The sequence below is a fragment of the Parasteatoda tepidariorum genome, chromosome 10, assembly GCF_982258835.1.
Source record: "Parasteatoda tepidariorum strain Cologne lab strain chromosome 10, Ptep-v5.0, whole genome shotgun sequence".
Classification (NCBI taxonomy): Eukaryota; Metazoa; Arthropoda; class Arachnida; order Araneae; family Theridiidae; genus Parasteatoda; species Parasteatoda tepidariorum.
Genome location: NC_141764.1, coordinates 20894374 through 20916696, shown reverse-complemented (window position 1 = coordinate 20916696; position 22323 = coordinate 20894374). Strand labels below are relative to the sequence as shown.

Genomic DNA, 22323 nt, shown 5'->3' with positions numbered 1-22323 from the left:
GGCGAACATGGCTACATGGTCCCTTTAATTGATAAGTACCTTTATAAAATAATAATTTTATCTTATGAAAGAAATTATACTTTTATATTATAATTTTATTTTATGAAAGAAAAATATCAAAAGAGTTCAAATACATTTATTTAGTGAGATTACCTCAAGAAAATGAAAATAACGCCACTAAAGTTTATAAATGGATAATTTTAACCAACAATCTGAAATGATATAGTAAATATGAAGAATATTATAATTTTCCAATAGAAACAATAAGTTATTTGTTTGACACACAGATTAAAGATGGCACTATCACATTAAATTATGAATTTGAAGCGTAAGTAAAATAAATATTTTTACTTGTAACTAAAATACATAACATATACCTTTCCTATCTAAGTTTTAAAATTTGAAGTTTTCACTTAATTATTCTAATGCACCAAGTTTTGAAAAAAAAGATCAGGAAAAAAAATCATCACCATTCATGGAATATCTGAGTTTTAAAACCTATTAAAATTATTTCACCAGCAGCAAAAAAGAGCCATAATTACTTTTATGCATTATCCGCCGACGATTTTCGCCAATTTAAAAAAATAATTTTGTCTGTCGTTCAAATTTAAATATTTTCTCATTTTTTGTATGAATACGTTATATTTGTATTTTCTTTATGATCAATTACTATGAAAAATAAATTTGAAAGATACCAAATAACTTATCGAAATAATGGCGAATAAGTATCTTTTTTAGGCAGAATTTCCGCAATAGCACTGATACTAAAATGGCTGGCTGTTTCCTATTGTCAACAGCTGAGCCGTGTCATGTTAGAAACTAAAAAAATAATCACAAAAATTGGTTAACTTAAAGCCTACAAGGAGGAAACAGCTATTTTTTATTTTTAAATTAATTGCCAGTACAAAAACCGTGCAGTTTCGCTTGGTTATTGGCCAATTTCACTGACTTACTGAAATAGATACTGAAATTATATATTTCATATTATATGAATGAAAATCATAAATACCGAAATGAAAATATTCTCATCTTTTGTTTGAAAGATGAAAGTAATAGGCTATGTGCTAAATAAAATAAAAAATGTATTGCAAGAAATAAGCCAAGAATAAAAAAGATTAAGCATGAATGCTACATTAAATTTGCATAAAAAATTTCGAACCAAAATATTTACTTCAAAAATTGAGAAATTTGTGTAATGATTTCATTTCTTTTTACTATCATAAGAAAATAGCCTATTTGCAGAAAATTCGGGGAGAGTTTCATCAGGATACAAGCTTGAAGAAATTAAGGTTTAAGATTAAGGTCATACAATTGTTTAATGATGAGTATTATAAAAGTAGTTTAAATGTATGCAAGTAAAATTAAGCATATAGTAGAAAGGAATTGCGTTAAAAATATTGAATTCTGAGTTCATTTATCCTTTTCTCTATTTTTTGTTGTTGTTGTTTTCTTTTAGGAATTTTGAATTTCCTTTGAGGATATATTTTTTTATTGGAAGGAATAGCTTTCCATTCTTCAGAAGTGGGCAATTCTGAATTGTTAAACTCTTGCATTAGAGCACGAATATTTTTTAAACCATCTTCAATTTGCTGTAAATTTTCAAATGACTGAATGGATTGGGCATCACTAGATATATCCTTGCAATATTGTTCTATAGCTAATTTTTTCTCATTCATGTCTTTCCGAGGTTTTTTATTCATCTGCTTTAAAATAATGTTCTTTTCAGTATTCTTAGAAATTTCGTCATCGTCAATAACCAGCATATTCTCTTCGGATGTACTAGGGCAAATATCCTCTTCGACTTTTTTACACACGTTTTTAAATTTTTGGCATACAAAGTGAATATGCTTGCAGATTACGTATCTTATACTAAAGTCTACACAGCTGCACGACATAGTGTGAATGCATATATTGCAATCTATGCATGCAGTAGTGCAACTACAGCTACTGCTCTCTTTTTCCACTTCATATGTAAAAAATTTTCCATCTTCTTCTTTTGATACGATATATTGTCCATCATTCATCTGCATAGCTGAATACATACTGGCATCCATTTTAGTGCTTTCCAAATGGCGTTTCATTATAAGTTTGACGCGATTCGTCAGCTTACCGCGTTCAATAGCGATAACCCTATTGATAAGTTTTTTTGCCATTGCCTTCATTACTGTCTGTAAGGATTTGTCCAGTCTTTTCATAACTACACCGCCAGATTCCTCATATTTGATTTGGCGGTGCCACCGTTCTAACTTCATATTCGTATTTATTTTTAAACCCTTTCTAAAGCAATATGCCCATTTTTCTGCTCTGGACATGTAATACTCCTGAAAATAGCCGAGAAAAGCTTCTTCCTCTTTGTATTGTACAAAAAAGTTTTCAGCTAGCTTTGAAAAAGTAATTTCATCCAATTCATGTATTATCAGCTTCATGTCTTTTTTCATGTTTTCTCGAACCACTTCATTTTTTACTTTGGAGTTGAGGTTTTTATTTAAACTTTTCATAACATGCCAGGAACATAGCAAATGTCGCGGTTCGTTTTTAAAAGATTTCACCCAGGCATTCAAAAATGTTGTTGTGTCATCGGTCATCATGACACGGGTTACAAAACTTGACAATCTTTGTCTAATAGCATCAAAAAATGGTTCTAAACTCTCAGAAGCAATTCTCTTAGAGAAGAAAATTGCTACTGGCAAACCCTCGTGGTTTTCATCATGGACTAAAATTGTAGTTAGGTGAAACCCATACTGGTTAGTGCCATGGGTGTCATCTAACATGATGCACTCTTTTCCATAAAAATCCATTAACTCAATTTGAGATTCAGTGGCTATTCCTAGCAAAAATTCTTCTTCTTCAATTCCTGGATATTGATTTAGTTTTTCACCGATCGGCTTGTATATTAGAACAGGATTACTTTCTTCCTGCATCATTTTCTTCACAGTTATATCAACTGCCATAGCATCATCGTTATGCACAATATTACTAACATTAAAACCTTGAGCAACATTGTAAATATCCTGACGTGTAGTAAGTCCTAATCGCTTCGTTGGCGAGAACTTGGCTTGAATTTTGTCCATCACAACACTTATTGGTATCCCAACACCAAGCATATTAGCCAACGTTGCACGATCTTCTTTTTGCAAGGGAAGTTTTCCTACTTCGCATTTATGACCTGCATGAGTTGATTGATATTGCACAGTTATTTGAGTAGCTTCGTGAACAGTTTCTTTAGTAGCAGTGATCATTGTTGGACAAGTGATGCTAGTTTTTATAGATCCTGTATATTTCGAACGTCTTTTCCTTTCTATTTCACAAGGTTTGTAAATACCACTTCTGTGACATCTGTAATACCGAGTTTCTGAATTTTCCTTTAGTAATGAGTTTTTTAAGATAAAGGAAGAGACAGTTTGCTGCTCGATGTCACTTTTCCACTGGTCAAAATCAGATTGACAAAAAAATACCTTATCATGAAAAGTTAATTTAATTTCAGGATGTTCCGTTTTTATATGATTATGGAGATCTATAATTGTTCGGGTTTTTAAACTGCATAGACCGCAAACTTGGTTGCAAGTTGCATTGTTTATAGAGTGAACATTTCTTTCATGCCGGCGTAGATTACTGTTTTTGGAAAAAGTTTGAACACAATGTGCACAGGAAAATTTATTCACTTTTTGCGAGTTCATGTTGTCAATATTATTTTCGGAAGGCAATATTTTATCCTTATCCATGTGATCATTAACCAAGTTCTGTTCCGAGTCGTCAACATTATTTTCCAAAATCAATACTTTATCCGTATCCATAAATTCATTACCTAAGTTCTGTTCCGTGTCGTCAACATAGTTTTCCGAAGGTGGCCCTAAAAAGAGCCTTTTTGTTTTAAAATCATTGGACATAGCGCAATGTTAGCAATCAAACCAACGCGTTATGTATAAACTTGCTAGCCAAGGATGAGAACATGAGAGTCAGGGTTGCCAGACTTTGAAATTAAAAAGTACTACAACTTTATCTGAAAAAATACCATAAAATACTACATATTTTTGAACGCCATCTGCTGCAGTAATTTGGAAGTATAAATAATATTAAAAGGATAAAATGTTATTAAATGGATAATAATACTATTAGAAAGATAAAATAAAAGGATATATTACTAAGAATAAAATAATTTTAAAATAGAAAAACAATTATATTTTCCCTTTTGTGCACTTTAACTTCAGGTGAACGCGTAGTAACAAAGATTCAAATCAACAATTTTGTCTAAAAAGAATTGTGTGTATCATAAATGTCTCTTGTGCATTGTAAATGATTTATAACAAATTTATAGAAAATCAAACATTAAAAAAAAATCCCACTTTCATAACATATTCTACATAGGAAGAAAAAGCGTAAAGTCTGTTTTGGTTGCACAAAAAGCAAGTTATATTACATTATAATCTACAAACTAGGAATAAATCAACTTTTATTTCTTACAATTCTCACTAGATAAAGTGACTAGTACAGAACGAACGGTTAGTGGTACAGCTTGATTTCCACGGCGACTGCTATTTAAAACATCGCCAGGCTTGAATAATTTGCATTTAGTTTGTGGCTTCCATATCTAACAGTTTATCATGGTCACTGTAAAAATCGAGATGTATCCAGTAGTCTTATTTCAAAAATCGCTTTTTACTTCAAAAAACTAGAGTGGCACTTCTCTTTGATATAAAAATTAATTAAAAAAAACATTTATACAACACTTTTTAAAAAAAATACTATATAGAAATGTTATTTTATATTTTATTATTAAAATTATTTATCTTTAATTTTTAGTGAAACAATACTTACCATACGTATTATTGAAAATACTACTTATGGCAACCCTGGTGAGAGTAAATCCGGCGCATGCGCAGCAATTTCTACTTTCCCCACCTTTGAAATAAATGGAATGATCCAGTCTCAATCAGAGTCAATGTGGGAATCAAGGGCTAGTGTTCCTTTTTAGCGAAATGTTTTTCAACCTAATCGAATTCTTTGCCGACTGTTCTCTGTATATATAAAGAAAATAAAGTAAATATTTTTAAAGTGTTGTGAAAAGAATTTTTAGTTGTACAAAGTACTACAATATCGCTACAAAAATTATCGTCTTCGCTTAAGAAAAAAAATAGAGCGTGGAAAGAAGAAGAAAACTTATTATAACAATTATGAACAGCGACAAATATATCAAAGCGAAGCGTTCTATTTACGTATCGAATATGTTGCCACATTTTTAATACAAAAGTTAAACTTTTCTCCACTTTAATAAATGTAAACTAATGCGAACTTTACAATTAAATTATTAATTCCTTCGTATATTATTGGTTTAAGTTGTCGAAAATTAATATTTCAATTGTAAGGTTCGCATTAGCATACATTTATAAGAGTGGGGAAAAGTATATGCATTTTTTAATAGTTTTTTGAATATGGCTCTTTGAAGACGAAAAAGCAGACGAAAAGCATAGACTTACAAAATGACTGATAACTAAATAACTAATCCAAATTTTTGAAAAAGAAAAAAAATACTTCTTCATTATGTCAAAACACAATTATGTGCCGAGTTTCGTGCCTGGGCGAGGCTTCTGGGGCGATATATTGTGATTACAGACACACACACACCACACACAGCCGCTTTTATTATTATGTATAGATTAATTAAACCTCTCAGAGCAATCACAAAACATTATTTCAATTTTTTTACAGTCAGAAATTGGTTGCCTAGCAACCTAGTAAAATTAAGCGTTTCTCTTTTGAATCAGTCAAGGGTTATCTTAAAATATTTATTTGCGCAGGCGACTTTTTTTGGCGGTTTTCTGGACTATCGCCAAATATATAAACCTTTACTGCAACCCAATTTACGACCCAATTGTTTTAAAATTTTGTCTACCCCCCCTAATTCAAGTGTCTAGATTCCAAATATGTAAAAAAAAATATATGTTTATTCAGAGAAAGTACGTTTTTGTGTCTGATTTCGTAACTTAATTAATAGTTAGCACTAATTAATTAGCATATTTGAGGTCACCCCCAGGAACCATTAAGATTGACACTTAGTTCGTGAAAATCGGATCATTAGAACGAAAGTTATTCAGGGTGATATCTTTTTTTTTTGCGGACTGTACATGTCAAACATTTTATGATGTATTTCTCTTAAATAGTATTTTTTGAATTCAATATTAAGAGAAAGAAAGATAAATCATCATTATCCTTCCTAAGACGTAAGAAAATTAAAAAATTAACAATTATGAAAAAGGCATTGATTTCGCAAAAGATAAAATTTAGTTTTACTTGCTTCAACTGGAAAAAAAATTTCTTTGGGAACATAGAAGAAAATCCCATTTTTGTTGAACCACCAAAATTGAAACTTTTCAAAGAGTTTTTTATATTGGCATCCAGCATATCAAAATAATCCCTGTTAAGACAAATGCGCATGATTATTCCTACTAGCTACTGATGCTATACTAATATGCAACTCATAGTGCTAAAAGACCAGCAAATCAGTAACAATCGTGTTGCTTCAACTTTAAATCCTCCTATCAGATATTCCGCAATGGAAACCTTAATATATCTTTCCAAACAATCTAGCAAGCACGTAATCAGCTAAATTACGCACATAGTGAGTCACTAAATAATGTATTTTTTAAGAAATAAAACAAAATCGTTTCATATTTGCAGTAGCCACTGATGAGACCATTGAAAGCAAATCGAAGATTTCAATTATTTAAAACCAGTTTATTTGATGATGAAACTAAAGAACAGTAACTAGCTATGAAACTGATAAGGTGTTTTTGGATGATGTTTTTAGTATTTGCTTTGCCTTTTTCCACCAGTAATTGCTTTTTATCTCTCTTGACTAATCAATTTTAATCTTTTAACGTAAATATAATGCTTTTTTTAAATGATTCTAAACCTATACATTTACATGTTCATTAAGAAACACTCTTAACCTTAATAAGAGAAAGAATACATAAATACATAGCGTACATAAAAATATTTAACAGTCAGAGACTTTTTAGCCCAAAGTCTCGTAATACAAAGCCTTTATTATTATTTCGTTGTTATAAAAAATAATTCTGTCTTCATTGTATTTTTGATCTTAAAACCTTTTTGTTGTTAACAATCATATATTTTTTGACTCCATTTCTTTTCAGGCATGTTAAAAATAGAGAAAACAAATTTTGGTCCAATTATTTGACGAATGCCTTTCGGGATTCGATGCTGAGTGGCGTTCCTCAGATTCTTATGGCTGAGAGTAAAACCAAGAAATAAGCTCTTTTATTGGTCCTTCTGTCTTGTTTAGCGGGATATACTTATCAATCTTCTGAATTCCTGAAACTGTTTTGGAAGTATGAAACTGTTTTTGATATACAACTAACTAACAGTAAAGTGACCGAATTACCTTCAATCACCATTTGTAATTATGATGGGTAAGTATTTTAAAACTCTTTCATTACCAAATCTTACTTGTTTATCCTATAATTTTCAATATAACTGATGAGAGAAGAAGAAAAATGTTTCAGTAAAAAGTTTTCAATAAAGTTCAACTAAATTCTACTCAACTATACAACACTCTGGATTCCAATAACTGATAAATTCAGGGGGTGGGATAAAAGACATTAAGAGGATAAAAAGTTGTCATTAAGCATTATCTCGAAAAACGCAATGCAAGCTCCCTCTGAATCTAGAGGAGATATGAAAAGAGAATGACACAGAGATATTCTACGATACAAAAATACGCACTTATATACGCACTTTGGAGATAGAAAAGTATCTCCGTGTGCATCCGAGATTCCTTTTTACGTCATTGTAGTCTGTCGAATGATGACTATGTGGATAAGCAAACTACAAATCTTTTTGTAGTTTGCTAATCTTTATCATTCATTGCTTTTCATCACTCCAGGAACTTGTCAGTCAAATTGGTTAGAGCGGAATTATTATTGAGAGGAATTCTGAAAATTTTTTTATATTAATTCGCAATCTTCATATTCTATCTTCATATTAATTCGCAAATTCAACAAATTTTTTCAAGTTTTAAAATGATATTTTTTATTATTAATTATAAATTAGTGCAAAAATTTTGTTTAAATTCATTCATATTTCTGAAGTTTTATAGTAAGAAAGCGCAAGTAAAAAAAATAGTTTTATTAAAAATTTCCATATTTCTATGAATATTTAAGCTAGGCTTACGACATTTTTAGCAGTTATTTTTATATAAGATAAAATCAAACTTCAAATTCTTTCTCAAGACAAATTTCGATTTTTATATTTGATTATAGTACCAGGCAATATGCTATATATTTTCTTTGTTGTACAATTTGTTAACAAATATACCGAAAACACAGAATTTCTGAAAAGTAATAGAGCGAGCAAAGTATAATTTTTTGAAGCAACATTACGAAAAAATTTCAAATTAAAATAAAACTGAGTAGATTTTTTTTTCATTTAAGCTAAGATATTTTTCCTCATAATTTCATTTTTAAATAAATTTGTGAGAAATTAAAAAACTCTCTCTGTCATTCAATTTTGCAGATCAAATATATCAAAAATATGCGAGGATATTAAACCTGATTGGTGCAAGTCATTACGGGAAGATTATAAACACCTTGCAGAAGAATGTGAATGCTTCACACACCGTATTTGCGAAAATGGCACTTTGATAGATAAAATGGTTAGTAATTATAAATTCTGTTTTCCATTGAATTCTAGAGCAGGATTGCATGAAATCATTGCTGTTGATTTCTCTTCCGACTTTCATTTATTGCCCAAACTGTGTCATCAGGCTTCAAGTCTTTCATTTCATCAATTTGTTATTGTTATTTTCGATAAATAAATGGCAATTAATTTGATTTAGGAGAGGCGATGCATTATTTAAACATTAAATATTTTATTAAAGATGAGATTTTTTTAAACCATAAAATTAAGGAACGTTATTTGGGGGATAACCTAGTTAAAAAAAATCCGTTAAAAAGGATAGTTTTTTCTCGAACTATTTCTGTTATATGTTTAATAACTTCAAATGTTTCTTATTAAATTCCTAAAACTTTTTAAAAATATTTCATTTATAATTTTTCTTCTTCTCCTTAGAAATAAATATATTTGTTTATATATATATATATATATATATATATATATATATATATATATATATATATATATATATATATATATATATATATATATATATATACATATATATATATATATATATATATATATATATATATATATATATATATATATATATATATATATATATATATATATATATATACCGAAGAGCCATTACATTAATACCACCCTGCTAAAACAAGTACCACCACCTTTAGCCTTCAAAACTACTAGCACCCGCCGTGGCATTGATTCCACAAGGTGCTGATATGTAGTCTGAGGTACCTGGTACCAAGTGCTCACCAACTGGTCCTGCAATTCTCTCACATTGTGAGGGGGTAGCGTGGCAGCACGAATTTAGTTTTCCAAGTAGGACCACAAATGCTCTATTGGATTAAGGTGAGGTGAATTTGGGGGCCAAGACATAACTTGATAGTCACTGGAATGTTCCTCGAACCAATCCATAACGATTCGACCCTTATGACATGATGCATTTTCCTGTTGGTAAACACCATCCCCCACAGGAAAAACTATTGCCATGAATGGGTGAACCTGGTCTGCAACTATGTTCAAGTAGCTTACAGACGTCAGGGATTGTTCTATGAGGATTATGGGTCCTAATGTGCCCCATGAAAACATTGTTCCTGGACGAGAAACCATGAAAACCTGGGCGAGCCCATTGTTATAGATGGACGGTGGTCATAATGTAATGGCTCTTCGGTATATATATATATATATATATATATATATATATATATATATATATATATATATATATATATATATATATATATATATATATATATATATATATATATATATATATATATATATATATATATATATATATATATATATATATATATATATATATATATATATATATATATATATATATATATAAATATATATATATATATATATATAGCATATATATATATATATATATATATATATATATATATATATATATATATATATATATATATATATATATATATATATATATATATATATATATATATATATATATATATATATATATATATATATATATATATATATATATATATTATAAAGAAGAAGGATAAAATAGAACATTTTTGAAAACGAAATTATAAACGTTTTCATCAGGACATACTCCTTTACGATAATAAATGAGATATTTCCAAATAAAGAATAATTGTCCTAAGAAAAGAATTAGTTTTTATAATGCGTCTATATCACTAAGAAAATGCAATTCAAAAGGAATTTGAGATAAAAGAAAGAAGGAAACAAACTTACCGACTTGGAGCAAAGGCAAAAATGCCTTGAAAATAGCAGTTAACAAAAATTAGATAAAAACTGCAAAATAAAAAACGGTGCTCATAGCTTAAATCGCACAAAATAATTTTAAAAATATATGTGTGTGTATATAATGTATATTCATTACTCTATACTACAAAATATTACTCAATACTGAAAACCATTTATTCTATACAGGTTCTACCTCTTTCTAGATATAATGACATAGCTACATTTCCACCCAATGAACGTCTAGAGTATATTCAAGATTTAAATGATGTAATACGTGGCTGTTCCTTCGTTGTGCATGGTAAACATTCCGAGGATTGTGAGTAAGTTTTTATATTGTGATGTAACAAGAAAGCACGAAGCTAGTTCTGGGCATTGAAGTTTTAATTTCGTTTGATAGGATACTGGGTGCTAATTAATAAATGCCTCTTAATTTCCTTTTTATACATCTCCATATATAAAATTCAAAGTTTGTCTGTGTACAAGAGCGTTTGTACCTTAAAATCTTGAGAGGGGGGCACCAATTCAAATCTTGCTTCTTTCTGCAACTTTTAAATTTTCATGGGGTGTTTTTTTGAGCAATCATGACTTTCCAGCAACATTTAGATTAAATATAGAATAAAAAAATTAAAACTAAGTATTTGAACTTACTTTTAGATATTACTATTATTTTTTAATAAAATAGGAAACATAACTTTTTTTTAAAATAGAGCATTTCCAAATGCCTCCTTGAGACTGGCCATTGATGGTAGAAATGACACTTTTGCTTTGAACTTCATTCCATTGACTCTCTTATTTCTCTGGGTTCAAAATCTGGTGTAGTAAATTTCCAGACTTACTCATAATATACAGTAGCTGTTTTATTACTAAGTCTTAGACTTTTGTTAAGGCTGTTTTTTTATTAAGTCCTAGATGACATAGATCAGCATGCATGACAACAACTTATATTTTAATCTACTTCTTATCTGTACCATAACTATTCTTCGAAATTGGTGGGTTATCTATGGTACAAATTTAAAGATTGCACACTTGAGTTGCAACCCATGTAATACATCTCTGGTAATTCAGCATTATAATGCCATTCAAAATGATAAAAATATTTCTCATAAATTCAACAGAATAATTGTATTGGTTAAAAATATAAATGCATACAAATAACGCAATAGTTTAAATTTAATTTCACTTGCTTCTTAAAATTTTTGTCTAAATATTTATGCAAAAAAAGTACCGGTGAAAAGTATAAATTTCAAGTTTCGTCAATCTTACCGTGACTCCCCACCGCACATATATATATATATATATATATATATATATATATATATATATATATATATATATATATATATATATATATATATATATATATATATATATATATATATATATATATATATGATATGAATGTATGTACAAAATGAAGATAAAAACAAGGAAATTTATAGACATAAGAAAAAAAGTTGGGGGGGGGGGAAATAATAATTAAAAAAATAACAAACAACTGATCACAAAAAAAAAAATATTAAATTTTATTTAAAAACTGGAAGAAAAAAATATATAATCATTTCATCAGCCTACACGATTATATCCGCAAAAAAAGTGCTTTCTGATATTGTATTAATATAGCCAAAGCAAAATATATATTTACTCAATAGTGTGAGGAGCACTCAAAAAATTTTTTTTACAAAAATTACAAAAATAAAATAGAACACATTAAGAAAAATAACACGTGAAAACAGAAAATAAAATAAAAGAAATAGAAAAAAGCAGTATAAGATATACACTATAAAGCAGGTAGCGAAATCAGAAGTACTTACATGTACAGGAATATATATATATATATATAAATATATATATATATATATATATATATATATATATATATATATATATATATATATATATATATATATATATATATATATATATATATATATATATATATATATATATATATATATATATATATATATATATATATATATATATGCATACATATATGTTACGGCCAAAGTCCGAAATAATTGAAACGATCAGTGAATATTTTACTTTGGTTAATTATATAAATAATTATATAAATAATTCTTATAAATCTTCTAATTTAAAAATATAAAAAATAGTAGTTTTTGAATTGTCTATTAAATAATCATTAATTTAATTGTCTACTTAATTGTCATGCATACCAAAGGTCTTGTCATACTAGGTCTAGTTAAGTACCACTGCCCGGTATACATTTGCCCGGTATACCCTACACTGATGTTTTTTTAAAGTTCAGTGACACCGCCCGGTATACATTTTCTCGGTATATCCTACAGTGATGTTTTTTTAAGGTCAAGTGCCACTGCCCGGTATACATTTGCCCAGTATATCCTACACTGATGTTTTTTAAGATCAAGTGCCACTGCCCGGTATATCCTACACTGATGTTTTTTTAAGGTAAAGTGCCCCTGCCCGGTATACATTTTCCAGGTTTGCCTGGTATAATGAATTTTTCTTCTAACTTTGGCTGATCTTCCCATGCCAATTCGCGATCTGGCCGGCCAAGTCCCGAAATCAAGAACAATTTCGAACTTTGGCCGTAACACACACACACATATATATATATATATATATATATATATATATATATATATATATATATATATATATATATATATATATATATATATTTTTATATATATATATATATATATATATATATATATATATATATATATATATATATATATATATATATATATATATATATATATATATATTTTTATATATATATATATATATATATTATATATATATATATATATATATATATATATATTTTCATTTAAAAATCATTTTCATTTAAAAATGTTTTTTTAGATGTATTAATTTTATTATAAGTTTAACTGAAGTTATATATACAAAATGAAGATAAAAACAAGGAAAAATTATTGACATAAGAAAAAAAGTTGGCGGGGGGGGGGAATAATAATTAAAAAAATAACAAACAACTGATAACAAAGAAAAAAAAAAAGACTACATTTTATTTAAAAACCGGAAGAAAAAAAATATAATCATTTCATCAGCCCACACGATTATATCCGCAAAAAAAGTGCTTTCTGATATTGTATTAATATAGCCAAAGCAAAATATATATTTACACAATAGTGTGAGGAGCACTAAAAAAATTTTTTACAAAAATTACAAAAATAAAATAGAACACAATAAGAAAAATAACACGTGAAAACAGAAAATAAAATAAAAGAAATAGAAAAAGTAGTATAAGATATACACTATAAAGCAGGTAGTGAGGTCAGAAGTACTTACATGTACAGGAAATTTTTCAAGAATGATTTAAAACTGTTTTCGCAACAAGATTGCCAGATTACAAAATATGAAAACAAAAGCGCAAATTGAGTGTAAATAGAGGGTTTTAAGGTGCCGTTCTTACTGCATTGCTGAAGTGATTTGTTATTCTGTGCATTGATTTGTTAGTTACCAAGGATGGGCCCGAAATGGATGCGCTCAAATGATATTACGCTGGATAATTTAAAAAAAATTTGACTATAAATAGTTTTAGGAAATAAATGTTTATTTAAGAAAAAATATGAAACAGAAAAGAAAAAAAAATTGCCTGTTTTACAAATAATATAATATATATATATATATATATATATATATATATATATATATATATATATATATATATATATATATATATATATATATATATATATATATATATATATATATATATATATATATATATATATATATATATATATATATATATATATGCATACATATATGTTACGACCAAAGTCCGAAAATAGTTGAAACGATCAGTGAATATTTTACTTTGGTTAATTATATAAATAATTCTTATAAATCTTCTAATTTAAAAATATAAAAAATAGAAGTTTTTGAATTGTCTATTAAATAATCATTAATTTAATTGTCTACTTAATTGTCATGCATACCAAAGGTCTTGTCATACTAGGTCTAGTTAAGTACCACTGCCCGGTATACATTTGCCCGGTATACCCTACACTGATGTTTTTTTAAGGTTCAGTGACACCGCCCGGTATACATTTTCTTGGTATATCCTACAGTGATTTTTTTTAAGGTCAAGTGCCACTGCCCGGTATACATTTGCCCGGTATATCCTACACTGATGTTTTTTAAGATCAAGTGCCACTGCCCGGTATATCCTACACTGATGTTTTTTTTAAGGTGAAGTGCCCCTGCCCGGTATACATTTTCCAGGTTTGCCTGGTATAATGAATTTTTCTTCTAACTTTGGCTGATCTTCCCATGCCAATTCGCGATCTGGCCGGCCAGTTCCCGAAATCAAGAAAATTTTCGGACTTTGGCCAGCTTATTTACAGTGTTCTTGGCGAATTCGCGATCTGGCCGGCAGGATCGCGAATTATATATATATATATATAGATAGATAGATGGATGGATGGATAGATAGATAGATACTTCACCTTTTATAAAATTGCATTTTTTTTTATAAAATAACTGTAAAACTTAACTTAGCTAATATAGGTGAGACTTGTTTTTAATTATTTCTATTCCCAATTATCTGATAATTCTGTCTTGTACGTATTACATGTACGTTTTGCGAAATTACCGAAAATCACGTAATGCGTTATTCATTTACGTGTTTAAATTTAATGGGTGCATTTTTAATCCAAACTGCATTACCTTTCATCTTTATTGAGCACGATGAATTTAAGATCAAGGTAAACAACAAGACATAGAAAAAGTAATCAAATCGAATAGAATAAGTCATACCTTTTTCACTTATTTCGATCAGAGTATTACAACCTCAAGAATCTATTAACCTTCAACAATCAAAGTAGCATTAGAAAACGGAAAAAATTTCCACTTGGATATTTCTATCACTCTGAAAAAAATTTAAAAACATTAGAAGTAACTAGTTGATAGAAAAACCTTCACCTTTTACAAAATTGCAGTTTTTTAAATAACATTACTGTGAAACTTAACTTAGCTAATATAGACTTGTTTTGAATTACTTATAAGACTATCCCCAAACATCTGAAAATTTTGTTATGTCATTATTGTACGCTTTGCAAAATTACCGAAAATCACGTAATGCATTATTCATTTACGTGTTTAAATGTAAACGAGCGCATTTTTTAATCCAAACTGCATTACTTGTTATCTTTATTGAGCACGATGAGTTTAAAAGATATAAAATTATTACTATCGTGATTCGGATGAATTTCCTTAATAACCAACGCTGAGCATCTGAAATAGTAATGACGTTTGCCTTGTCAATACAATTCCTTATTTCCACTCCATTTTCCAATAATTTTTGAGAGGGAAATAACTCGCAAAATTTCATTCGCTGTCCAAGAAAATAAATCCAGTCGTGCACTTCAAGGTCATGAAATTTAAGATCAAAGTAAACAACAAGGCATAGAAAAAGTCATAAAATCGAATCGAATAAGTCATACCTTGGTCACTTATTTCGATCAGAGGATTGCAACCTCAAGAAGCTATTAACCTTCGACAAACAAAGTAGCATTAGAAAACGAAGAAAACCTTCATTTAGATGGGTTTATGACTCTGAAAAAGATTTAAAAAACATTAAAATTAACTAGTTGGGAAAAAAAAGCATTAGACATACTCCGTCGGTTAAAGTTGTTTGGGTCTATAATGTTCACTGGTGTAGAGTCTAAAACTATTAAAAAAGACTTAATTTGAATGCCTATCCGAAAGTATGCTTATTTGCCCGCATGATACTTCTAGCCACAGATTCAGGTAAAGAAGAAAACATACTTTCTTTTGCATAAATATACACTGTTTTGATGAGTTTGTGTTCTTGACCCTTAAAATACGGGAGACTCGCAATCTGATGGCCTCAACAGCTTAGACGGGAGAGCGGTTGACAGTTTTGTAATTTTAATGTTAATTTAAATTTTTACTTAAATTAACTTTAAAATCTCCAAACTGTCTCAACCGCTATCAGTCCTAAGCTGTTGAGGCCATTCAGATTGCGGATATGCCCAGTATTTTGATATTCAAAAATCGAAATTCAAGGAGAGAAAAAAAGTCTCATAAACCTATATATGGTGTGCACAATTCAATCAAAATGTTCAATTTTTTTCATACTGTAATTATTATTCTAAAGTCGGGGTTGACAATCAGTAAATCTCAATGTACAGGTTTCACCTAAAATCTACCTTTTGATACCATAATTATAATGAGTCTTATTTGAGGTATGATTCTCAGCATGATGGGGCATTCTAAACAAGAAGTACTTGAGTACTGTATCCCATTTTCGCAGGAAGTTACACCCTAGCTTTGAAATGATTATCAAACAGGGAGAAAAAATTACATTTGTACTTACGTGACTATAATGTATAGTGAGTCTAGCTTGTATTATAGTTCTCTCAAAGCTTGATGTTATTCTAAACAAGAAGTACTCGAGTGGTCCTTGATAAAGCCTATCCATTTTTACATCAAGTTACTCTTTAACCTCGAAACGTTTCTCAAACAAGAATAAGTGTTGCAATTGTTTTCCCTCCGCTAAAGCACAAATGTAGGAGATCAGATCGGCGAATCCGTACCTTAATTTCCCGAGAATCTTCGGCGAATGTTGTCATTTATTAACAGGAATCGAGAATGAAGTTTAACCATAAGATTAGAATAGGACTCTAAATTCTCATAGTTGTGTCTATTTAAATTAAACAAATGCTTCGGTTAGGGGGCCCTTCTTTAAAATAACTGCGTGACACTTCCTCCTCTAGAATATTCCTTTTCTTTACTACCTGAGAAATGCTTTATAAGTCATATTTGGATAAGTCAATTTCAAGAAAAAAATTCAATTAAGAAAAAAGAATCAATAAAGGAAAAAAAAATTAATGATACCGTTTTGAACTATTTCACGTAGAAAATTTAATACATTTTAATAGAATATATATGTTGGAATTATGGAATGTATTATATGCATTTCAATGCATATTAAAATGCAATGTGTTCTAAGCATTAAATTATTTTCAAAGAATTTTTTTTTCCAGCTTGTCATATTTCAAGAAGTCAAGTGTTTCCACAACAACTGACTCTGGTTTTTTGAGTGGCTGTTGGACTTTGAATACTGTTTTTGGAAGACCAAATGCAAAGCCAAGTGTAGTGACTTCGAGTGGGAGTAAGATATACATTTTTGTTTCATCGTATCATTAAATTTTGTTAACCAAATATTTTGAAGCTACTCCCACTATAAGCATAACAAAAAGTTTTAACAGTGAATTACAAAATGCTCTTTTTAAGGTGAAAATTAACTTAGTTAATAAATGGAAATGAATAATTCTAAATTAAATAATATTAGTTCATGTTGGAGAAAATATCTCTTAAATAGAATGCTTTGAAATCAAGCAGTCGGTATTCGCAGTCAAAATATTCTTCAGAAAAGCTCTAAAAATGGCAGTTAAAAGACTTTTTTACACAAATACTGCAGTTTTTTTAAGACATCTACTGTTCCCTCGCCACTTTGCGCTTCATGTTTTGCAGCTTCAGTGCTTCGCTGATTTTTCTGAAATATTCATCAAAAAATAAAAAAATCCAGCCATGTCGGCAGCGACATTGCGCAAAGGAGCGCTGTTTCATGTTGATGAACGAGAGAGAGGGATCCCTGCATGTCAAACAAAAAGATGAGTTGACTCAGAGTACATATACCACGGGCTCTCATAAAGGCACATGATTGGTTTCCGGTGCGACATCTTCAGTCGATTTGTTTAATCATCATTCAACCTATTTATTGAGTCATCATTGTCTAATATTCAAGCATTAAAGGACATGAAGAGTGAGACCATAAAATCTAGCTGGAAAAAATTATGGCTGAACGTTTTGCACGACTATCCAGGCTTCACTCCTGAAAAAGTTCTTCACTCAGCGGTGGAGAAAGCGGTGAGACTGACTTACATCATAAGGAATGAAGGATTTATCGACATGACAAAAGAAGACGTCAACTCCCTTAACGATTGTCACTCGGACCCACAGACCGATCAAGATCTCCTTTAGATGACAAAGTCTGTGAGTGAGGAAGAAGACGAAGAAGAACTGAAAAGCGTGGCCTAACCCTAGAGAATCTGCAACAATTGCGCAACATGGCAAGAGCGATGCAACAATTTGCACAAGACATTGACGACAATATGGTTGGAGATGTCGAGTTCAGCAATCGCGCTGACGGGGTGGGGTTATGTCCTTGTACCGGGGAATTTAGAACAGCGGTTTCCAAATGGCGGCCCGGGGGCCGCATCCGGTCCGCGAAGCCTTTTTTGTGGCCCACGAACTAATATTAGTTGTCATTTTTTGCGGACAATTTTCATAAAAAATCTATATGGGTTTAAAATATTTTTCTCGTTAATAAAAACCTAATTTCTTCGTTTCTGTGAAATTTATCATACCAACGGAGCAAAAAAAAATTATTTCTCAGGTTTCGCATCCAAGAAAATATTTATTCAAATACAAAAATAATCTTGTATGTTGCTCTTTTTTATTTCATTTTTTTGTATTTTGTGAATACAATTTAGCATGTGTGTATCAGAAATTTTCTCGAAGAAATTCTCCGATTTACCTTTTTGAAACCACTCATTTTGGACGAAAATATTTACACACACATTTGTAAATTATGAATGTAAATATCTATTCTCTGGTGGTTGCAGCAGACAAACCTCAATTTCGTCATTGAACATTTTGTGTGCTACTATTCCAGTTTTATTAATTACCTTTTTAAAGTTTTATATCTTAACAATTAGATATATGTTGCACATTAATTGTCTAATACATGGGTGCACATTAAAGTTATTGTAGCCCGAATTTCTTAATATGCAATTAAATATTTTTAAAAATCTACTTCTAATTTTAATTTGTAATTCAATTCTTTTGTTTTGTACAACTCGGTAAAAATCTTACAGTAATATTTAATGTTCCTTCAAACGTAAAAGAGTCCTACATGAAATTTTGATCAAGTTGCGGCCCGCCATTTGATTTGTGTTTTTAATTGTGGCCCCCGGCCTCATGTAAGTTGGAAACCCCTTATTTAGAAGGAAAAAAAAACAACTATCCATCATCATATTTCCCTCAAAGACCCAGGCTCAACCATCAGAGCCTCCAGCAGAAGAGTCTCCAAGTGAACCTAAAGATTCTACGAGTCAAGTGAGAGCCTCTCCTCCATCACTAACACAAGACTCTTCATCTCTCTCAGAAAGCAATGTTGATTAATGTTCACTACTGTATAAGGTTTTGTAATTAACCTTATTAATTAGCACTGACACGTTTAAGCAAATACGTATACTACTGTAATTTTTGTCTTAAAAGTGTAAAGCATAAATACTGTTTACGTATTTAAAACATTCGTGTACCCGCATACGCGAAAATTCCAAGGGGCAAATCCTACTTCGCGGTTTTTCAGCTTTCGCTGAAGGTTCTGGTTCCCATTAACCGCGAAAAACGAGATCACTATAGTGAACTAGTTACTTTGAAGTTGTAGTTTAAATGTCTTTAAAGTAAATTTTTACTTTTCTAGATAATTTTTTAAAGAAACATTTTAGTTTTTCTGAAGTTGGAAAAAATTTAAGCGTTGAAAATTTAAGAAATTGAATTTTATTCTCAAATAAATAAATCAATAATGAAATAAATAATTCAAACTGTTATTACTTTGTTAACAAATAAACAGATGCCAAAATAATTTTAGCTTTTATGCCCTGGTTGTCTCCATCCTGAAAATGCCTATACAACTCACCGTAGAAATTAAGTTACGTACGAGGGTTGCTATTTATATTTCTGGCCTTGGCAACAGTAATTGTTGCTAGGCGACCGCAGACGATTTTAATCGAAAGTTTGATATTTTTAAACATAAATTCAGCAGACGATTTACCCTTATAGCTTCATTTGTGTTGTTGACAGTAAATTGAAAAGTTCTACTCTTTCAAAAAATGGGACTGAATCGTGAACATTTTCGTGCCATTATTTTTCATAACTTTCGACGTGGATTGTCAAGACAAGAGTGCTTCGATGAACTTAATTCTTTATTCAGCGATAAAGCGCCATCCTACAGCACTGTAAAAAATTGGTATAACGAATTTAATCGTGGTCGATGTTCGATCCAGGACGAATCCCGTGCAGATCGTCCAAAATCCGTTGTTGTGCCAGAAAAGATCGATGCTGTGCGTGAACTGATAAAGCAAGATCGTTATGTGACATACCGTCAGATAGAAGCGTCTTTGGACATTAGTATGGCTAGCATCAATAAAATATTGCATGAACATTTGAGCGTAAAAAAAATTTGTTCGCGTTGGATCCCGCATAATCTGACCAACGCTCAAAAAAAGGTTCGTGTCGATTGGTGCAAGGAAATGTTGGAAAAATACGTTCAAGGTACATCAAAGGCTGTGTATAACATCTACACAGGTGACGAATCATGGATCTATGCATATGAGCCGGAAACAAAACAGCAATCAACTGTATAGGTGTTCCAAGACGAGGCAAAACCAACAAAAGTTGTTCGAGGAAGAAGCACATGGAAACAAATGATTGCCTGTTTCTTCGGCATTAACGGTCATGTGGCAACAGTGGCGTTAGAGCAACGCAGGACGGTCAATTCTGAATGGTACACGACCATTTGTTTGTCAGAAGTCATCGGAGAAATTCGAAAAAAGCAAAAGAGCAGGCGAATCATTCTTCATCATGACAATGCGAGCTCTCACACATCGACTCAAACAAAGGCATTTCTGACGGAGCTAAAGATCGAACTGATGGGTCATCCACCGTACAGCCCTGATTTGGCACCCAATGACTTCTTCTTATTCCCACACATCAAAAATAAATTACGTGGGCAACGATTTTCGACCCCCGAAGAAGCGGTTGATGCATTCAAACGCATGTTTTGGAGTTACCTCAATCGGTGGGAAAAAGTTCTTTGAAAATTGGTTCAAAAGCATGCAAAAGTGTATTGATCATCATGGAGAATATTTTGAAAAACAATAAAACCAATTTCAATCCTACATATTTGTTTTTTCATTATTAGGCCAGAAATATAAATAGCAACCCTCGTATCCCCTAAATAAAAGACCGACTGATTTGGTTTTCTGGCTTTCAAACTATGACTCGCAATCTTGAATCCTAATGGTTTGGTCTAGAAAGATCCTTAATATTAATTTTCCCATTTGCATATATTCTTTCATATTCCGAGAACTCTTTAAGTAAATACAAAAATTTTTGACACAATTATAAAATTCGTTTATTCAATGCCATGAAAAATGGGTTGTATAGTTATTGATTTATTTTTATGAAGCACTTAACTGTTTCATTTTCTTCAAATATTGTGTCCAAACATAGTTTGTTTTTTCAGTTAAGAATACAAAAAAAAAATTTCATATAATTTTGTATTCTTATGAACTACATAAATTCAAAACAGAACTGTTAAGAGTATGATTGGTATTAATTTTTAATAATATTTAATTTTAGTAAAAATAAAGCATTTCAACTCAAAGTTTTTTTAAAGAAGGTATAGAACGGGAAAGAACATTTCTCTGGAGAAAAAAGAAAACATATATTCTTTGAATACTTTCATCTTTTTCCATACTTTAGCTTTGGTACGCAGTAATTTGAAACATAGAATGAATTATTTTACGTTATGAGTCATTCATCCGTCTCGCTTTTATGTCATTATGAAATCGGATATATTCGTAAATTTCCTGCCTAAATGAAAAGCGATGTCCTTGAAATCTGCCCAATGTTTCCAAGATTGCTTAAGACTTCTATTAAACAAACTAAAAAGCGTCAAAGGTCGATCAGTGGGTTTTTGTTAAAAAAATACACTGCCCTAGCAGTGCACTGGCCAATCAAAAAGGTCCCGTTCACGGCTCCATAATGGTCTTCGGGCATAACAGTAAAGCGACTGATAATTTTTAT

At 30.2% G+C, this 22323-nt stretch overlaps 2 protein-coding genes across 2 annotated transcripts in view; one reads left to right on the top strand and one right to left on the bottom strand.

The window, feature by feature from the left end:
• Window positions 1-200: 200 nt before the first annotated feature.
• On the bottom strand, window positions 201-4034 carry LOC147802212 (uncharacterized). Its single transcript, XM_087152686.1, has 2 exons — window positions 1506-4034; window positions 201-212 (listed from the first exon to the last, which is right to left on the bottom strand). The coding sequence occupies exons 1-2, from the start codon at window positions 3885-3887 to the stop codon at window positions 201-203; spliced, it is 2394 nt and encodes a 797-aa protein (XP_087008812.1). The 5' UTR covers window positions 3888-4034.
• Window positions 4035-8390: 4356 nt separating this feature from the next.
• LOC139426278 (uncharacterized) overlaps window positions 8391-22323 on the top strand; it is a 38015-nt gene continuing 24082 nt past the window's right edge. Inside the window, exons 1-3 of the mRNA XM_087152684.1 lie at window positions 8391-8668; window positions 10591-10724; window positions 17430-17557. Of these exons, the coding sequence (XP_087008810.1) occupies window positions 8666-8668; window positions 10591-10724; window positions 17430-17557 (265 nt within the window). The 5' untranslated portion in view covers window positions 8391-8665. The remainder of the gene's footprint in view (window positions 8669-10590; window positions 10725-17429; window positions 17558-22323) is intronic.